This window comes from Herpailurus yagouaroundi, unplaced genomic scaffold (assembly GCF_014898765.1).
Source record: "Herpailurus yagouaroundi ecotype Mexico unplaced genomic scaffold, PumYag 67569, whole genome shotgun sequence".
Lineage (NCBI taxonomy): Eukaryota > Metazoa > Chordata > Mammalia > Carnivora > Felidae > Herpailurus > Herpailurus yagouaroundi.
The window spans coordinates 4,291,183-4,312,006 of record NW_024420375.1 but is presented as its reverse complement, the minus strand read 5'-3'; the positions used below and the strand labels follow the sequence as shown (position 1 = coordinate 4,312,006).

Here is a 20,824-nt window from a genome sequence, read left to right as displayed (position 1 = left end):
AGATCAGTCACGAGTCTTATAGGTCTCCCTTTATATGTGAGGGCACGCTTATCCCTTGCTGCTTTCAGAATTTTCTCTTTATCCTTGTATTTTGCCAGTTTCACTATGATATGTCGTGCAGAAGATCGATTCAAGTTACGTCTGAAGGGAGTTCTCTGTGCCTATTGGATTTCAATGCCTTTTCCTTCCCCAGTTCAGGGAAGTTCTCAGCTATAATTTCTTCAAGTACCCCTTCAGCACCTTTCCCTCTCTCTTCCTCCTCTGGGATACCAATTATGCCTATATTATTTCTTTTTAGTGTATCACTTAGTTCTCTAATTTTCCCCTCATACTCCTGGATTTGTTATCTCTCTTTCTCTCAGCTTCCTCTTTTTCCATAACTTTATCTTCTAGTTCACCTATTCTCTCCTCTGCCTCTTCAATCCGAGCTGTCATCATTTCCAGTTTGCTTTGCCTTTCATTTAAAGCGCTTTTCAGCTCCTCGTGACTGTTCCTTAGTCCCTTGATCTCTGTAGCAAGAGATTCTCTGCTGTCAGCTATACTGTTTTCAAGCCCAGCGATTAATTTTATGACTATTATTCTAAATTCACTTTCTTTTATATTATTTAAATCCTTTTTGATCAGCTCATTAGCTGTTGTTATTTCCTGGAGATTCTTCTGAGGGGAATTCTTCCGTTTGGTCATTTTGGATAGTCCCTGGCGTGGTGAGGACCTGCAGGGCGCTTCCCCTGTGCTGTGGTGTGTAACTGGAGTTGGTGGGCGGGGCTGCAGTCAGTCCTGATGTCTGCCCCCAGCCCACCGCTGGGGCCACAGCCAGACTGGTGTGTGCTTTCTTTTCCCCTCTCCTAGGGTCGGGATTCACTGTGGGGTGGCGTGGCCCGTCTGGGCTACTTGCACACTGCCAGGCTTGTGGTGCTGTGGATCTGGCGTATTAGCTGGGGTGGGTAGGCAAGGTTCACAGGGGCAGGAGGGGCAGGCTTAGCTTGCTTCTCCTTAGGTGATCCACTTCAGGAGGGGCCCTGTGGCAGCAGGAGGGAGTCAGATCTGCTGCCGGAGGTTTGGCTCCACAGAAGCGCAGAGTTGGGTGTTTGCGCGGAGCGAGCAAGTTCTCTGGCAGGAACTGGTTCTCTTTGGGATTTTGGCTGGGGGATGGGCGGGGGAGATGGCGCTGGCGAGCGCCTTTGTTCCCCACCAAACTGAGCTCTGTCGTCCGGGGGCTCAGCAGCTCTCCTTCCCTTTGTCCTCCAGCCTTCCCGCTTTCTGAGCAGAGCTGTTAACTTATGACCTCCCAGCCGCTAAGTTGCGCTTGCTGTCGGAACACAGTCCGTCAGGCCCCTCCACTTTTGCAAGCCAGACTTGGGGGCTCTGCTTGGCCGGCGAGCCGCCCCTCCGCCTCGGCTCCCTCCCGTCAGTCCGTGGAGCGCGCGCCGCCTCGCCGCCCTTCCTACCCTCTTCCGTGGGCCTCTCGTCTGTGCTTGGCTCCAGCGACTCCGTTCTGCTAATCCTCTGGCGGTTTTCTGGGTTATTTAGGCAGGTGTAGGTGGAATCTAAGTGATCAGCAGGATGCGCAGTGAGCCAGTGTCCTCCTACGCCGCCATCTTCTTCCCTCCGTTTACAGTCTTATTGGAATTTAAAGTGTCTCCTTTCTCCTTTCCCCCTTTTTAGTTTAGTCCCTGTGTCTGTTTCCAATTTTCCACTTTCTCTCCAGCTGCTTTTGGGGAGGGGTGCTTTTTCTGTATTCTTCCCCCGCCCCCAGTCTCCATCCTCTCTCTGCCCGTAAAAGCAGTTCCCTACCTTTCACAGCTTCTCGCTCCCCAAATTTACCTCTCTGCACCGCATACCTGTTGAATTCTGTGGTTCAGGTTGTACAGATTGTTGTGTTAATCCTCCAATCAGTTTTCTATGTGTGTAGGATGGTTTAGTGTTGGTCTGGCTGTATTTCATGGGCACAAGACACACAAAAATCTTCCATACTGTTCTGCCATCTTGGCTCCTCTCTACTCTCTCTCTTCTTCTTCTGGAATTCCTATGATACGGATATTGTTCCGTTTGATTGCATCACTTAGTTCTCTCTCCCCTCATACTCCTAGATTGTTTTGTCTCTCTTTTTTTCAGCTTCCCCTTTTTCCATAATTTTATCTTCTAATTCACCTATTCTCTCCTCTGCCTCTTCAATCCGTGCTATGGCCACCCCCATTTTATTTTGCACCTCACTTATAGTGTTTTTAAATTCCTCATGACTATTTTTTAGTCCTTTGTCCTCTATAACAATAGATTCTCTGCTGTCCTCTATACTTTTTTCAAGCCCTGAGATTAATTTTACGACTATTATTCTAAATTCTTCTTCCATTATATTGCTTAAATTGGTTTTGATCAATTCATTAGCTGTACTACTTCCTGGGGTTTCTTTTGAGGAGAATTCTTCCGTTTCATCATTTTGGTTAGTCCCTGCAGTAGCTACAAACTGCAGGGCACTTCCCCTGTGCTGTCCAGAGTAACTTGTGTTGGTGGGCTGGGCCGCAGTCAGACCTGATGTCTGACCCCAGCCCACCGCTGGGGCCACAGTCAGACTGGTATGTACCTTATCTTCCCCTCTCCCAGGGGCAGGACTCACTGTGGAGTGGTGTGGCCCCTGTCTGGGCTGCTTGCACACTGCCAGGCTTGCAGTGCTGCTTCAATGGGATCTTGCCAATGGCTTATTAGCCGGGGTGGACCCGCAAGGTGCACAGGGATGGGAGGGGAAGGCTTAGCTCGCTTTGCCCTTGGTGTTCCCCCGCAGGAGGGGCCCTGCAGCCCTGGGAGGGAGGCAGGCCCAACGGAGGAATGGGTCCACAGAAGTACAGTGTTAGGCATTTGCGTGGTGCAAGCAAGATCGGTGACAGGAACTGGTTCTCTTTGGAATTTTGGCTGGGGTTGGGAGAAGGAAATGTCTCTTGCCAGTGCCTTTGTTCCCCTGCCAAGCTCTGTCCATCTGGGGCTCAACAACTCTCCCTCCCGGTGTCCTCTAGTCCTCCCTGCTCTCCGAGAGCAGAGCTGTTGACTTTTAACATTCCAGATGTTAAGTCCCGCTGGCTGTCAGAACTCACGCAGTCCGGCCCCTCCACTTTTGCAAGCCAGACTTCAGGGGCTCCTCCTCGCCTGGTGGGCTGCCCCTCCACTGCCCTGGCTCCCTCCCGCTAGTCCGTGTAGCATGCACTGCCTCTCCACCCTTCCTACCCTCTTCTGTTGGCCTCTTGTCTATGCTTGGCCAAGAGAGTCTGTTCTACTAGTCTTCCGGTAGTTTTCTGGGTTATTTAGGCCAATGTGGATGGAATCTAAGCAGTCAGCAGGACAAAGTGAACCCAGCATCCTCCTACACTGCCATTTTCTCTGAGCTTGACTTGTGAGTGGGTGACAGAGAGGCCAACCTGCATAGAGTGGTTTTGTGTGTTAGAGTATAATTATCAACAAAACTGGATAAGTAATGTGGGGCCAGATTATGAAGACAATGAAAATAAGCAGAGATATTTAACCAGAGTTTCTCAGAAGTCTGAAATTATCAACAGTTTTTGAACAAGAAGTGACACGATGAAAGTGATGTTTACAGAATATGGATTTGATGACAGTATATATTATAGCGAGGAGAATTTGATATCAAAGAAACTAATCAAGGTATGAGATGATGAGAAGATACATTGGATTGGATGATAATAACAATAGAGTGGGAGAGAATACAAGAGTCATTTTATTTTATTTTTTTTTTAATTTTTTTTTCAACGTTTATTTATTTTTGGGACAGAGAGAGACAGAGCATGAACGGGGGAGGGGCAGAGAGAGAGGGAGACACAGAATCGGAAACAGGCTCCAGGCTCCGAGCCATCAGCCCAGAGCCCGACGCGGGGCTCGAACTCACAGACGGTGAGATCGTGACCTGGCTGAAGTCGGACGCTTAACCGACTGCGCCACCCAGGCGCCCCACAAGAGTCATTTTAAACAACACCTGTAAGTCAGATGTTGGCTAACTAGATATGAGATATGAATCAAGATGATGCCAAGATTTAGAGGCTAGGTAAATAATGCTACCATCGACAGAAGCAGAGAATTCCATAGGAAGATGCCAGTTGTAAAGGGACATGTTGAATTTGTGGTGATAAAAGATTTCAAAATTGAAATATCCAATAGTTGGAGTGAGATACACAGCCATAGCTTGGGAAGAAGAATAACATTAAAGATCTGGATTTGAATCACAAAGTTTTGGTACTTGGTACTTGGTCACAGAACAAAAACAGCAGTAACAATAGCAGTAATAACTGCAATGTTTATTGAACATTTTCTCTATGCTAGGCACAGAGCTAAGTGCTTTCAATGCATTATTTTGAAATCTCTACAAGAATCCTATTCAGATAGGTAATATTAATAGCCCCATTTTATAGATAAGGAAGGTGACTCATTTTCCATAGTCACAGTGCTTATGAGAGAGTCCAGCAGGTCTGTTAGTCCACAAAGCCTACATTACCAACAGCTGTGTGTTTTTGTCCGTGGAAATTTTGTGCTGGTGAAATGGTAATGAATGTACTAGTGATCACATTAAAATGTGAATTAATTAAATTACAATGTTAAAGATAAAGATTTCCAGATTACATAAAAGCAAAATCCAGCTAGATGCTACTCACAAAAGATATCCCTAAGATCAGATTATATAGAAAAATGGAAAATGAAGTATATAAAGATAAATCATGTAAAGCTAACAAAAAGAAATCAATGGTGGCAACATTAATATCAAAAATAGTAAATATAATTCAAGGTACAAGTTAGTAAAAGGGACAGGAAGGATATTTATATTGATAAGAGTTACACAGACAAAAAGCAAAATCAGGAAATCACAAACACCCTCTCTATAAATACAGAGAACAAACTAATGGTTGCCAGAGGGGAGGGGCTTGGGAGATTGGACAAAATAGGTAAAGGGGAGAGGGAGATGCAGGCTTCCAGTTATGGGGTGACTAAAAGGCATAGCATAAGGAATACAGTCAGTGACATTGTAATAGGGACATAATGGGACAGATGTTAGCTACACTTGTGGTGAACATAGCATAATGTATAAACTTGCCAAATCACTAAGTTGTACACATGACACTAATGTAACATTGTGTGTCAACTATACTCAAAAAGGGAGTTACAGTATAACAAGATAATATAGCAGTTATAAACTTTTATCTACTGAATAGTATCAGTGAAATGTATAAAGCAGATATTTAGGAAAACTTAAGGACAGTATGATAAAACCATTGTATAATCATGGTGGGGCACTATAACATACCTCTATCAGAATGTCACAGATCGATTATAAAACAATAATTAAAGATATAGGAAGATTAATAAACCTGATTTTTGTATTTATGGGTACATATAAAACTATACCCAAAGAGAATACACAAAGAATGTTTATTTTTTAAAAAGTAGAAGTCATACAGATGATATTGTCAGAATATGACATAAAACTAATAATACAAGTGTAATAAAAAAAATTGACCATGAAGGAGTTAAATTTTACAAATAATTCTTAGATTAAACAGGACACCAAATCTGAAATTAGTGCTTTAAAGTAAAAGGTGATACTACTACTTATCAAAACATAAGAGATTTGGCCAGAGTCCGATTTGGAAATTTTCATATCCTTAAATACTTTTATTTTGGAAAGAAAAAAAAGTTCTAGTTTCCAGACAAAATGGAGTAGATACACATCTCCCTATTCCTCCTGCTAAGTACAGTAAAAATGCCTGGACACTATCTATAAAACAAACTTAAGAAAATTCTGAAAGTCAGAAAAAAGAAGGGAGACAGGCTATGGACTTTGCACCTGAGAAATGACACAGCAGTGAATATACTGGGTTTTCCTTCTGTCTTGTATATTCTCAACTGGATGCTGGAGAAGTTTTTATCCCAGAAACACAAATGGGTGCAGACTTAAAAAGCCCAAGAAAAACCTTTTCCTTCTATCCAGAGTAACAGGAGAGGGGCAGCCTAGCCAGACAGAAAACTTCCAGACAATAATGGTTCTACTCTAGCCGAACACCGCAGAAAAAACTGCAGCCCCATTCCCACTCCTATAAGCAAAAGCTGAGTGGGGACCCTAGACTTCTACCTTCACATAGCTGTAAAGAAGCACCTTTTTTTCTTCCTTAGGGGTAGTATCTGAGAAGCAATAGTGGGGAGCTCAGACTTTCATCCCTGCCCAACAATAGAGGAACTTCCTTCCATACCCACTAGCAGTAACAAGGCAGTGCTCCATTCCCTGCCACACTGTGTCAGAAAAGGCCTGCTGAATCAGAAGATTCAGTAAGATCCAAAGTCTCCTAAGATGATGCCCCATATTTCCAGAATACAATAGAAATCACTTATACCAATATCCAGGAAAATCTGAACTTCAATAAGAAAAATTGATCAGCAGGCACCAATCCCAAGATAACAAAGATGTTGGAATTGTGACAAAGATTTTAATTCAGTCATCATAAAAGTATTTTAACAAGAAATTATGACCACACTTGAAATTTGGAGGTCTGAAGACTCAGCAAAGAAATTGAAATATTCAGCAAGGAAATTGAAGATATAGGGGCACCTGGGTGGCTCAGTCAGGTAAGTGTCCAACTGTTGATTTTGGCTCAAGTCATGATCTCACAGTCTGTGGGACCGAGCCCCATGTCAGGCTCCATACTGACAGCACGGAGGCTGTTTGAGATTCTCTCTCTCTCCCTCTCTCTCTCTCTCTCTTCCACTCCCCACTTTCTCTCTCTCTCTCTTTCTCTCAAAATAAATAAACTCTTTCAGGGCACCTGGTGGCTCAGTCAGTTGAGCATCCAACGTCAGCTCAGGTCATGATCTCACAGCCCACCATCTGTGGGTTCAAGCCCTGCATCAGGCTCCATGCTGACAGCTCGGAGCCTGGAGCCTGCTTTGGATTCTGTGACTCCCTCTCTCTGCCTCTCCCCTGCTCATGCTCTGTCTCTCTCCCTCTCTCAAAAATAAACTAAAAAAAAATCCTTTAAATAAACTTCTCTCTCTCTCTCAAAATAAACTTTAAAAAAGAAAAGAAATTGAAGATATAAAGAACCAAATGAAAGGTTTATAACTGAAAACTACAATAACTGAAGTCAAAAACTCACTAGATAGGCTCAATAGCAGAATAGAGATGATAGAGTGAACTTGGAAATAGAAGTATAGAAATGACCCATTGTGAACAAGAATAAAAAATAGACTGAAGAGGTATGAGCAGAGCCAATGGGACCCGTGGGACTAATACCAAAAGATCTACCATTCACATAATAAGAGTCCTAGAAGTAGAGGAAAAAGTATGGGACTTAAAAAAAAGAATATTCCAACTAATAATGGCTGAAAAATTTGCAAAAGGTATGAACCTATAGATTCAAACAGATGAGAAAGTCCCAAACAGGATAAACCCAAAGAAACCCATGCCAAAACACAGAGTAGTAATCAACTCCTGAAAATTAAAGAAAAAGAAAAAAATATAGAAAGCATTGAGAGAAATGATACCTTGCCTATATGGGAAAAACAATTAGAATGACATCAAATTTCTCATTAAAAACTCTGGAGACAGAGGGAACTGGTGCAACATTTTTCAAGTGCTCAAAATTATAAACAGAATTCTGTATCCAGCAAAATTGTACTTCAATAATAAAGCAGGTAAAAGATATTCTCAGATGAAGGAAAGCTAAATGAAATTTGTCTGCTGGAGATCGGCCCTGAAAGAATGGCTTAAAGGAAGTTCTTGAAATGAAAAGGGAATACAAGATGGAAAGTTGGAACATCAAAAAAGAAAAAACAGTAGAAAGATTAAGAATATAGGTAAATACAATAGATGTTAGAAAACTTTAGTTATCTTACATGATAAATGGGGGAAAGGTAAATGGCTGAAAGGGAGGTAAGGTTTCTACCCATCACTCTAACTAGTAAAATGTTGACATTAATATCAGTGATATATGTATAATCCATGTTTGTATGTGTAATGTAATAACTAGAGTAACCACTAAGAAATCTATACAAGGAGATACAGTCAAAAACAGTATATATAAATCGAAATGAAATTCTTGTTATATATTTTAGAAGTCAACAAGAAGAGGGGCGCCTCTTCTTGGTTAAGCGTCTAACTTCAGCTCAGGTCATGATCTCACGGTTCATAGGTTTGAGCCCCGCATCGGGTTCTGTGATGACAGCTCAGAGTCTGGAGCCTGCTTCAGATTCTGTCTCTGTCTCTCTGCCCCTCCCCTGATCTCTCTCTCTCTCTCTTTCTCTTTCTCTCTCTCTTTCTCTTTCTCTCTCTCTCTCAAATATAAAATTAAAAAAATTTTAAAGAAGCCAGGAAGAAGAAAATAAGGAAATGAAGAACAGAGGAACAAACAGAAAACAATAATGAAAATAGTAGGTTTAACCCTATCATTAATTACATTAACTGTAAATAGCCTAAGTGCACTAATTAAAAGACTGAGGTTGACAGAGATTTTTTTAAATAACCCACATGTATGCTGTCTTCATGAAATTCACTCATATAAAAATATAGGTAGATTGAAATGAAAATTTAAAACGGGAAAAGATACACTATGTAAAATTAATCTTAAAAAATCAGAAGTGGCTACATTAATATCTGGTAAAATAGACTTCAGAGTAAAGAGAGAAAACAGATAATAAGAACAACATTAGGAATGAGAAAGGGGATATAGCAAGAAAAATGGAGGAGACCTTTAAAATTATAAAAGAGACCTGTGTCATCTGCCATCTTGTGCAAAGCAAGGTGGCTTCCACATTTCCTGAGTATCTTCTCTGCTTCCCCCTCAATTGCCCCTTGATCACAGACATTTCTTGTGATCAATTCCAGAACTATAGCAGTACCAGTTGCAGCTTCCACTGTTGTAGAGGAAGTGGTGGCCACGGTGGCCTCCACAACTTCCACTCTCCGCTGCATTGCCTGGGCCTCAGTCAGAACTGTAGATCTTTGGAGCCCAGCCTGGACCAGGGTGGCACCAAGCCCCCAATCCCGCCATAGCAATAGCAGCAGCCACCCCTGAGGCCACTACCACCACAGCAACTTCTGCTGCCACCACAGGATTTGTCCAAGCCCACTGTGCCTCAGGGACCTGGCCCAGCTCTCAGAGTAGGCAATGCTCCTCCAACCTCCAGCTTAGCACTACTCACCACTTTCCCAATCTCTTGGGCCCCCACAAGGCTGGGCCCCACCCACACCCTCCTGCCACCTGTCACCTCAGTGCTCCCTTGGGTGCCCCCAACCATGTTGTCAAGCAGCAGGGTCATCACTATTCCCTCAGGCTGGGCACCCACTGCCTCCACCCACAAGCTGCCTCAAAGGTGGCGAAGTGCAGACAGGCCTAAGCCCTGTGGTAACATGGGCCTATGTACTGCCCACTGAGGTGGCAGAGAGCCCTGGAGAGGCTAGCAGCACTACTCATCCTACAACAGCAGCACCACCAGGATCCCCCATCCAGTAGGCCTAGTGGCTGCAGCAAGGAGATATCCCACTTGGAGGAGTTTAAAGCCAACTTATCTCTCTTGAGGAGGGATGGAGAGAAAACTTACTCTCAGCATTGTTGGTTGTTTGCTGGGAATCTATCTGCAGATATCATGGAGGATGAATTCAAAAGGCTAAATAGGGAGAACCAGGAGAAAGAAAGGATTTGGACTTATTAAACTTGAATCTAGAGCATTGGCTAAAATTGCCAAAGCTGAATTTTATGATGAACCCATGAGAGTTTTCAACCCAGCTTTGAGTTCACTTTGCCATACATGCTGCCCTTTCCATTCAGAATTTTAATCTTATGTTTCCAATGAACTGTTGGAAGAAGTCTTTTGCCAGTTTGGTCCTATTGAAAGGGCTGTTGTAATTGTGGATGATCACAGAAAACCTGCAGGGAAAGGCATTGTTGAATTTGCTTCTAAACCAGCAGCAAGAATAGCATGTGAAAGATGCAGTGAGAGTGTTTTTCTTACTGACAACTCCTTGTCCCGTCATTGTGGAACCACCCAAACAATTAGATGATGAAGATGGTCTTCCTGAAGAACTCGCACAGAAGAATTCAGTGTATTAAAATGAGACAGAAACCCCTACTCATTTCGCCTAGTATGGCACATTTGAGTATGAATATTTTCAGCAACGGAAGCCCTTGAATAAAATGGAAAAACATCAAAGGAAACAAATCAATAAAAACATGAAAGATATGCAAGACAAATCGAAAAGTGAAATGGGAGATGCCTATCGTGAGCATCAAGCAAATATTTTGCATGAAGATCTGATGGGACACTAGGAGGAATTAAGATACATGGAAGAACTTCACAATCAAGAAATGAAGAAATATAAAGAAATGCAAGTAAGGCAACAGAGAATAATGTAGAAGGGAAAAGAGATAAAGACTGGTCAACGTGAGATGGAAGAATGAGACATCAAAGAGAGTAAAGTTATAGCAGATGGGTAGAGGGATCCAAGAGAAAGAGACATAAGAATGGATGGTAGAGGGGCAAAGAACATGGCAGAGCCCTATGGTTTAGGAGGCCAGAAATTTCTACCTCTAGGTGGTGGTGGTGGCATAGGTTATGAAGCTAATTCTGGAGTTCCACCAGCAACCGTGAGTCATTCCATGGTGGGAAGTAACATATGTACTAAGCATTTTGGGCAGAGAGATATGAGACCTGTGGGTGTACAGGGTCCTCAAGGAATGAGGCCTGGAACTCCAGAAGAATGTGGTAGAGGGAGAGAAGTGTACGAAGGCCCAAACAAAAAGCCCTGATTTTAGATGTGATATCTAGGTTTTCATTTCAGTTCATTTTTGTCTTTTCTTGTTTAGATACCAATCTTTCAAATTCTTGCATTTCAGTAATAAAGCTGCCTTTTAATGGATGTTAGCAGTTTATTGACCTAATATTTATAAATGGTCCATTTGGGCAGGTACAATTACATAATGCAGTGTTTGAAATGGGATTTTTTCCCCCTTATTTCCTTTGTTTTAGCCATGTAATGTCTCTCAAGCTATGGTAGTGTATCTTGTGCCACTGAATTTCCAAAGTGTACCAATGATTTTTAACCATGCTTCACGTAAATAGAAAAATAGTTATAAAAATAATAAAATTATAAAAGAATACCAAGTTTAATTTTGTAAATCTAGATAAAATTAACAAATTTTCTAGAAAAGTAAATCATATAAGAATAAGCTGAATAAGAAACATGCATAGAATCATATGAGAAAATTATAAAACTAATGAAGAGCATAAAAAGATACTTTAATTACTAGAGAGATACTCTGTTACTAGATAAAAATAGTTAATATTGAGAGTTAGTTGAGCCTCTGACTCTTGATTTCAGCTCAGGTCATGATCTCATGATTCCTAAGATCGAGCCCAGGCTCTGCACTGACAGCACAGAGTCTGCTAGGGATTTTCTTTCTCTCCCTCTCTCTCTGCCCTTCCCCCAGTTGCTCACTCTCTCTCAAGATAAATAAACTAAAAAAAATAAATTCATATGGAATAGAAAATGTACAATAATAACCAGGTTTTTTTAAAAACTAAAAACAATAAGAGAAGACAGATCCATCATAATTAAAATAATGATAAAGATTACAATCCAAATAGAGGCAAAAGGACGTTATCAACAATAGCCAAATTATGAAAAGAGCCTAAATGTCCATCAGCTGCTGAATGGATAAGGAAGTGGTGTGTGTGTATATACATGCATGCAATGGACTATTACTCATCCATAAAAAAAAGAATGAAATCTTGCCATTTGCAATGACATGGTTGGGGCTAGAGAGTATTACGCTAAGAAAAATTAGAGAAAGACAAATACCATATGATCTCACGCATATGTGGAATTTTAGAAACAAATGAACATGGCAGGGTTGCAGGGAGAAAGGAAAACCAAGAAACACACTCTTAACTATACAGAATGAACCTATGGTTACCAGAAGGGAGGTGGGCAGGAGGATGGGTTAAACAGGTGATGGGGACTAGGGAAGGCACTTGTTGTGATGAGCACTAGGTGTTATATGTAAGTGATGAATCACTAAATTCTACACCTGAAACTAATATTACACTGTATGCTAACTAACTGGAATTAAAATAAAAACGTGAGAAAAAAGAATATAAATAAATACATCTAGGAAAATCATTCATTTAGGCCTGCTACTTTCCATTTTATGCAAAACTGAATTCTAAATAGATTAAAAATCTAAGCAAAAATAAATAAACCTATAAAATATTAAAAGGAAATATGGGAGAATGTTTTTGTGATCTTGAGCTGAAGAAAACTGTCCTTTGCAAGACACAGAAAAGGAAAAATTGGCAAATTCAAAAACATGAAAATTTAAACAAATCTTTTATATAAAAATGAACTGTGTTTGAGGTTGAAAGACAAATAACAAAGTAGGTAACGTATTTTTCATACATATGATAAAGGGTAATACTCGTGAAACATAAAGACCCCTTGAAAGTCAATTAACAAAAAGATAAACTACTTAATAGAAACATGGAAAAAGGGCATGAACAGGCAAATCATAAAAGAAATACAAATAACCAGTATATACATGAAAACATGCCCAATATTACTAGTAATAAAACTGTTTCTTTAAAGTAGCAGATAAGCAAAGATTAAAAAGATGATTATTAAAGATGTGGGGAAACAGTCGCTTTCTATACTGATGGTGTAAATATAACTGGTACAACCTTTTTAGTGGACAATTTGACAGTCTATTAGCAAGTATTCCCTTTGTCCTAACAGTTTTACTTATTAGAATTAATCCTAAGGAAATCACAGAATAAGAGCATAAAGATGTAGGTACAAAGATCATCACAGTGTTGCTTAGAATTAAAAAACAGTTTAAATGTCTGCTATGGAATCTTATATAGCTTTTACAAGGGATAAGTTAGAAAAAGTAGATCACAAAAGAGTATGTGTAGTATGATCGATCCCCTTCACATAAAGTCGGATAATTATTAGCCTTCTTTATTTTCTGTGCCTACACACACACACACACACACACACACACACACACACACACACACACAAGCTAAGGCTCCTTACATGAGATAATATATAAAATATTTTAGCACAGTGCATGGCACATAACATTAAACAAATGGTTGCTGTTTTTATTGTCAGTTTTCAGTATCCATTAAGTAATCTGCCATCAGGCACTGTGCTAAGTGCTTATGATAAATAAGGTACTGTCTTTGAGAAACTCTATTGGTAATCATCCCTTACCACTTGCCTATTCTACAGTGTTGTTCACTGTCAGATCAATTGTTGAAATACAGGGTAGACAGGATTGTCTCATTTGTACCATTACCACCAGAATGTTGGTTTGAAATAATTGAAAGAGACCCCTTATTTCAAAGTGAACACTTTGATTGTTTTAAAATTCTAAGATTTTTTAAAACTAAGATTGTTTTAAAATTCTCTTCATTTCAAGATGAAGATGGAACCAGCTTGAATTCAAGTATCCTAGCAGCACTCCAAAAAATGCAGGATGGCTATTTTGGTGGAGCAAGGTAAGTGACCTCTGCGCACTCTTTAGTGAAATGAAATGAAATTTGGAAGCTGGCTGTAGTTATGGTAGACTTGTGATGCATTTCTCTGTGTGTTTAACAATATAGTCCCATCCTATTTAGAGGAACTTATTTTTGATAGATCGAATCAAAGAGTCTAATGTTATAGAGAAGGATTGGAAATTTGCCCAAACCTCATTAATTCAGTGGACCAGAAAACTTATTCTTTGAAAAGCAAAAAAAGTTACTGAACTGTTTAATTATGGATGCTTTTCTTTTTTTCTTTTCCCTAAGTTTTTAGTTTGAAAACTTTCATGCTTATAGAAATGTATAAGAATACTATTGAACACCATATACCCTTCCTCAGGATTCCCTGTTAACATATGTCTCATTCATACACACTCTCTCCCTCCTCTTCCTTCCCCTCCTCTAGCTCCTCCCTCCCTTCTTCTCTTCTTCCATATCCTCCTCCCTCTCTCACACATACATATGTGTGTGCATACACACACACACACACACACACACACACACACACACACATACTTGCTGAAGTATTAGAGTTAGCCAAAGACATCACAACTCTTCAACCCTAAATACTTCATTTTGTCTTATAAGAACAAGAGTATTCTCACACATAGCTGAGATATAATCATCACACTCAAAAAATTTAATATTGATACAGTACTATTATCTAATATAGAGTCCATATTCAAAATTACCCAATTATCCTAATAATGTTTTTTCCCATAGCTTTTTTCCCACTCTAGGACCCAATCAAAGATCACATATTAGCATTTAGTTATTATATCTCCTTGATGTCTTTTAGTCTAGAATAATTCCCCAGCCTTTTGTGGATCTTTTGTGACAGTTTCAACACAGTTTTGAAGAAGGAAGGTCAGTTATATTGCAGAATGTCTTTCAATTTGGTTAAAGCAGTATCTTGCTAAGTTTCTCCCTATCCTTTCTATGACAGTCTTTAACCCGTCTTATCTTCCACTGCTGAATTAGTCATTACTGGGGTTTTAAAGTGATAAGTCTGTGTTTCTATCATTCTGTGCATATTAATTAGAATCCTTCTGTTTAAAAAAATAGCTTTCTGGGGTGCCTGGATGACTCAGTAGGTTAAGCAGCCAACTCTTGATTTTGGCTCAGATCATAATCCCAGAGTCATGGGATCGAGCCCCGTGTCAGGCTACATGCTTAGTTCTCTCGCTATCCTTCTGCCCCTCTTTTGCTCATACATGTATGCACACACTCTCTCACTCTCTCAAAAAAAAATTTAATGAAATTTTAAAAAGAGCTTCCCTTTATCCCCTTTTATTTTGTAGTATTAGTGTCAGCATAGATTCATTGATTCTTATTTTATTCAATTTGCCATGCTCTATTCCTGTCATTGCTCATTTCAGTGTTCAAATTATCCAAGGTCTGGCCATTGGGAGCCCCTTCAAGCTGGCTTCTTTTTTTTTAATCTATTTTTGAGTAATGGCCTTTATTGAGCACCGTCCACCAATTCTGCTTTGAGTGGGTTTTTGGCTTGAGCAACAATATGTGACTCACTTCACAGAAGGCAGAAGGCCAGCCCCTCCAGTCTGTGAAGGGAAGTGGGAAGTGCATCACTGCTCCTCAGGGAGAGGAGGACAACATCCTTTCTCTGAGAAAACAACCAGGCCCGGTACTCACACTAGCTTCCTCAGTTGATTTTGTCCTAGAATATGTACAGGTTGTTGGTGGCGGCCCCATCAGGTGCCAAGTTGTGTTTTTTAGAAGATCAGTACTACTGACTTTCCCTTTGGGTTTTACAATTGGTTTTGTAGACAGGGGAGGATATGACCTACAATTCTCTATAATTCATAAAATTTTCAAATACCATCTCTGGTTTTTGATCTTTAGGAGCACCTGGGTGGCTCAGTCAGTTGAGCGTCCAACTCTTGGTTTCAGTTCAGGTCACATTCTCATGGTTCATGAGTTCTAGCCCTGCATTGGGCTCTGTACTGACAGTGCGGAGCCTGCTTGGGATTTATATCTCCCTCGCTCTCTGCCCCTTCCCAGCTTGCTCTCTCTCTCTCTCTCTCTCTCTCTCTCTCAAATAAATAAATAAATAAATAAATAAATAAATAAACATTAAATTTTTTTAAAAATGATCTTTGATCTCTCTAGAGTGTATTATGCTAAGCAAAATAAGTCAGTCAGAGAAAGACAGTTATCCTATGATTTCACTCATATGTGGAATTTGGAAAACATGGCAGATGATCATAGGGGAAGGGAAAGAAAAATAAGATAAAAACAGAGAGGGAGGCAAACCATAAGAGAGACTTAAATATAGAGAACAAACTGAGAGTTGCTGGAGGGGAGGTGGGGAGGTGGGCTAAATGGGTGATGGGCGTTAAGGAGGGCACTTTTCGGGATCAGCACTGGGTGTCATATGTAAGAGATGAATCACTGGGTTCTACTCCTGAAGCCAAGACTACACAGTATATTAACTAACTTGAATTTAAGTTTAAAAAAAAAAAACATGCTAAGGAAAAGAAAAAATTAAAATTAAATTTTAAAAGATGATCTTTGAGAATTTTTTTAAACAATGCAATAGATTTATGATGATTTATTTTCATTCTGACCCAGCTTCTCTGCAGCCAGTGGAAATTTTGGCCAGATATTTGACATCATTAGCCACAGAGTATATGACGGTGAAAGAGAACAAACTGATCTGCTGATAGATTGTGAGCCCGTAATTGTAGTCTTTATTAACACAGTACCCTAACCTACACTACACCATGCCTAGGAGTGCTATGTAATTTCATATTTACAAAATATACACTGTTATATAAACATTATGAGTCCCACAGCCAAACAGTCTAGGTATCCTTTTTTTCACTGAAATGTGTTGTTTTTAAAGGATTTCCTCTGGTTTTCTGTTTTCTATTTGCCCTGTAATTGTCAGGATTCAAACAGGTAAATTGTCAGAGTTTTTGACAACATCTTGCTGCACACATTTGAGCTTCATGGATCCTGGACCTGAGGGTAAGCTGTACAGTGAAGATTACGATGATAACTATAATGAGCTGGAACCAGGTGACTGGATGAATGGCCACAGTTCAACCAGTAATGGTAAGGAAGCTTCATAAAGGCAGTGGCCTTGATGGGTAAGAATACAAAGTATTGTTGAGCATCCTCCTTAATATTTCTCACCACCAGCAGCTTCACTCCTATTTAATACACGTAGATTTCTACTTCTGTTTGGCTTCACTTTTTATCCTTCTACTTACCTTTGGTTCCTGGTCTAATATCCCTGTGGTGATTGTGAAGTGTGGAGTTTGACTATCTCCTACTAAGGTTAGGGAAGACTTCTTTCCTGGGTATAGAAAATGGCTAGTGACTTCAAAATGAGAGGAAACAATGGTAAGAGGTATTTAATCAAGCATGTAGTAGGAGAACTATACATATACAGTACTGCTTTTTGACACTTAAAAGCATAAAACTAAGAATCTCAGAGTACTTTTTATGTATAATGTTATTGGGGCACAGAATCTCTGGGGAGGTCCGCATAGTTTGAAAAAGCCTATTCAGTGTGCCTATTGCTTTCATACTACAAACTAGACAAATAAAGCACAAGAAATCTGACTGGCTGCTAGGAATACAAAGATTATATAGTGAGAAAGCATCATGGGGGCATATATTAAAAATGGCTGAGAAACACCCTAATGTGTTAAAATACTAACCTAGGCAGGGCAAGAATTACATTGTGTGAATCCAAAAAAGAGAAGGGCCAATAAGAGTGAATTATTCTTCTAGCTATCTAAAATATGGTTTGCCTGCTTTCATTGTGTCTTTGACTGTTAGTCTGTTTCTTAAAGCAGCCAGTTTCTTTATCCTAAGAGTGGTGTGTTAGAGAAAAGAAAATAATTGGCTTTCCTTAGTGAAGTAGCAAGCATTATCTCATATGCAATAGACCAACACATCAGCATTCAGGATGATTTTCTTCTTTGGGCTCAGCATTTACTCACCTAAGTATCATTGAATTTATTCTGCATTTGTTTTTGTTAGATCTAAAATAGTGTGAATTTCTTTGTTGGAAAAATACATTAAATACAAGGTTATTTCCTGTTATTAATAATTACCAAAGTCATGATATCTATCTTGGCATAAACAACTACTTTGAAAACAAGACAAGAATAATCATATATTGAGGTTGTTTGCTATTCTATGGGTAGTTGGGATTTTTATCTGTAGCACTCATTCTTTTGGATTACTTTCTAAAACACAACTTTTTAATGATATATATGTGTATACACATATATACACATATATTACTAAATTTGATATTGTGCCTAAGTCACTTTCTCCTCTCTGGGTTTACTCATAGGTGGTCTCACAATGGCTGTGTTTATCGCTTGCCAGCTCTTCCATGCCAAGAACACTTCCCTCCATATTCTTCATAATCCTCCACTCAAGTATCTGTATCATATTCAAGGTTATAATATTTGTCATTAGGATGTCACTGAGAATGATTTCCATTTTTACAGCTTTGCTAGCTTCCACTGATCACATCAGAACACAGAAAAACATCTGGAGAGATCACTGAAAATGATCAAAAACCAGATGATGTATAACTGACCTAGCAGACTTTAGTATGCATCCAAACACTGTGATTTTCCTACTATAAATGTTGTAAATGTTCATGTAAAGTCTGAAACATTAGGATCCATGAGGTCTGTGTATGTATTTTGTTTTCATTATCCATAGTCAGGGACAATGTTATAGGAGGTGAGTGGGAGAAGGAGAGCCCAAGAGGATATGGACCGTATCTGTCTCCTTCATCACTGAAACCTCAGCAGCTAGTACACCACCTAGTACTTAGTAGGCAAGAAATATTTGGTGAATAAATGAAGATGGTGACTTGAAAAGACCAATGTGTGGCCAGTAGTCCTTTTGACACCAGTGCCACACGGAGATTGTTTTTCCCATAGCAATTGTAGCTGCCATTTATGGAATTTGTCTGTTTTCAGCTAAGCTTGGGTTTAGTGGAAGATTTTTGTCTTTTCTCACAAAAGTCTCCTTATACCAGTAAGACTCCAAGGGCCCCATTCTGCTCCTCCTCTACCACCGCTGCCACACCACTACCATCACATTCACAGATTATAAAATCCTTGCTCCACCTGTCCTTAAAAAAACCTCATACTACTTTCAAGAGCCCTAATATTGTCTTAGCAAAGTTGAAGAACAGGTAGGTCCTGGTAAATGGCCATAGTTTCTAAATGGTAAAGCCAAGATGTTGTAAAATGATTACAAGTTCCCCCCCTCCACCTCCATGATCAAAAATAACCTACTTCTGGTGCTGTGTTATGGGCACAGGAGCCAATCATTCTGGTTGGTGGGGTAGATTGTAAACTAACTAAAATGTTCATTTTTTTCTCTCCCCCTACCCCCACTAACCTTGCAGCTCGCTGTGGTGATGAAGTTGCTCGCTATTTAGATCACCTTTTGGCGCACACTGCTCCCCATCCTAAACTAGCCCTCACCTCACAGAAGGGAGGGCTAGATCGGTTCCGAGCTGCTGTGCAAACAACCTGCGATTTAATGTCCTTGGTGACCAAGGCCAAGGAGCTGCATGTACAGAGTGAGTAATGCCATGACTCACTGGAGTCAGGCACAGGATTGATGTGAAGCCCAGGATGGGGGCAGGGCGTTTATTAGCAGTGCAAGCAGGAACTCTGTTTTGTTCACTGCTTTATCCCCAGCATCTCAGACAGATGGAACACATTAGACACTCAAATATTTGTAAATTTAATAAATTGCATATAGTTTTGCCGTCGATGGTGCTATATGGTCTCATAGTGAAAAGAAGCAGAACAGGAGACATGGAGAATTTTAACATCAGTATTAAAGTGACAGAAAGAGTTTTTTCTTTTGGAAAAGTTACTCCTTTGGAAGCACTTTTATTTAAAGAGAAAGCCCTGCAAGCAATTACAAGATAATCTGGCAATGGAGAGGGAGATACTCGCCCTTAAGTAAGCTGCATCTGGTTACCTTATGTCAGCTGTGACATTTACAGTCAGTTGTTCTAGCAGCGCAAGAGCTGTGTTTATTCCTCAACTGCAGTACTCCCTATACAACAACATTGTCATTGTCCTCCCCATGACCACTACCCCCCTTTGGCAGTATGTGCAGTGGAGGGTGTCACCTACCACCCATTGCTAGGAGGAGTCATCGTTCCTAAGAGTACTCAGTGCCACTGTGGTAGCTGCATCTGAAGGGACAGAAGGGCTCCTTGGCCACACCTAGGGGGCCTAAATGGTAACATTTTATAGATGAGAATGATTGAGATGCATGTTCTTGCTGTCTAAAACTTTATTGACCATTACTAACCAAAAATAATTAAACATGAATCATTTAACATTTCAAAGATGGAAAAGCTTAGCATACCCTTTGAGTATACTCCCTTGACCAAGGGCTCATGTGAAGAGATCGCCTTTCTTAAGTTCTACTTCTAGATTGCAAACCAGGAAACTTAAGCTTAATTCCCAGCTCTGCTACTTACTTGCTTGAACAGTTATTTGAGCTCTGTATCTCTCTTTCTATATCTGTAAAATGGTGAAAGTGACAAGACAGTCTCTCTGTTGAGGTTATGGTAAGTATTTGGACTGTCAATGGACTATAAGTAAAAATATTAGGAATATCTCGAAGTAGGTCAGCCACTACATTTTTTTTTTGATTCCCTACATAGGGATAAACATCTGTTTATCTATTCTCAAGGAAATCCAACTGCTGACAGCCAGATATTTTCCCAGGGTAGTCCAGAAAATAGAAAACAGAACTGGGTTCTTTCTGTTACATATGGTATTCGATCAAAGTATCAGTGATGGCACCATTTTGGTATTGGTTACATTCATAGAGTTTAATATCTTAAATGTCCATTTAATGCTACAATTCTAGGCATTCCATGGAAAATATGGTTGATTGAACAATCTTTAAATTATCTGATATTCATATTTTTCTTTGATATTAGCAAGAAAGGATAAATTTCTCACTCTTGTTCTATATAATATAAAGAGCAACTCCTATACAACTTGATTTTGAGGGCAACTGTGAATTAGTTGTTTTTTAGTCTCCTAAGTTATCTAACCTTTCCCATAAATGTCAACCTCTTGCAGATGTTCACATGTATCTTCCTACAAAGATATTTCAGGCTTCCCGGCCTTCATTGAACTTACTTGACTCTCCTCATTGCCCACGAGAGGACCAGGTAAACTTGCACATGACATATTTGCCAGCTCTTTGCAAAACCACC

The 20,824-nt window shown here is 39.9% G+C and overlaps 1 protein-coding gene and 1 pseudogene across 6 annotated transcripts in view; both read left to right on the top strand.

Annotated features, from left to right (window-relative positions):
* The window catches only part of PHKA1 (phosphorylase kinase regulatory subunit alpha 1), a 168,770-nt gene that overhangs the window by 114,410 nt on the left and 33,536 nt on the right, over positions 1–20,824 (top strand). For 4 of the 6 annotated variants that reach the window (XM_040467720.1, XM_040467719.1, XM_040467718.1 and 1 more), the window contains exons 17-20: positions 13,464–13,542; positions 16,478–16,644; positions 18,977–19,153; positions 20,688–20,779. In XM_040467720.1, coding sequence (XP_040323654.1) covers positions 13,464–13,542; positions 16,478–16,644; positions 18,977–19,153; positions 20,688–20,779 — 515 coding nt within the window. The remainder of the gene's footprint in view (positions 1–13,463; positions 13,543–16,477; positions 16,645–18,976; positions 19,154–20,687; positions 20,780–20,824) is intronic. The other 2 variants (XM_040467722.1, XM_040467721.1) reach the window with 1 other exon arrangement.
* Positions 3,568–10,888, top strand: LOC121025243 (splicing factor, proline- and glutamine-rich-like; annotated as a pseudogene).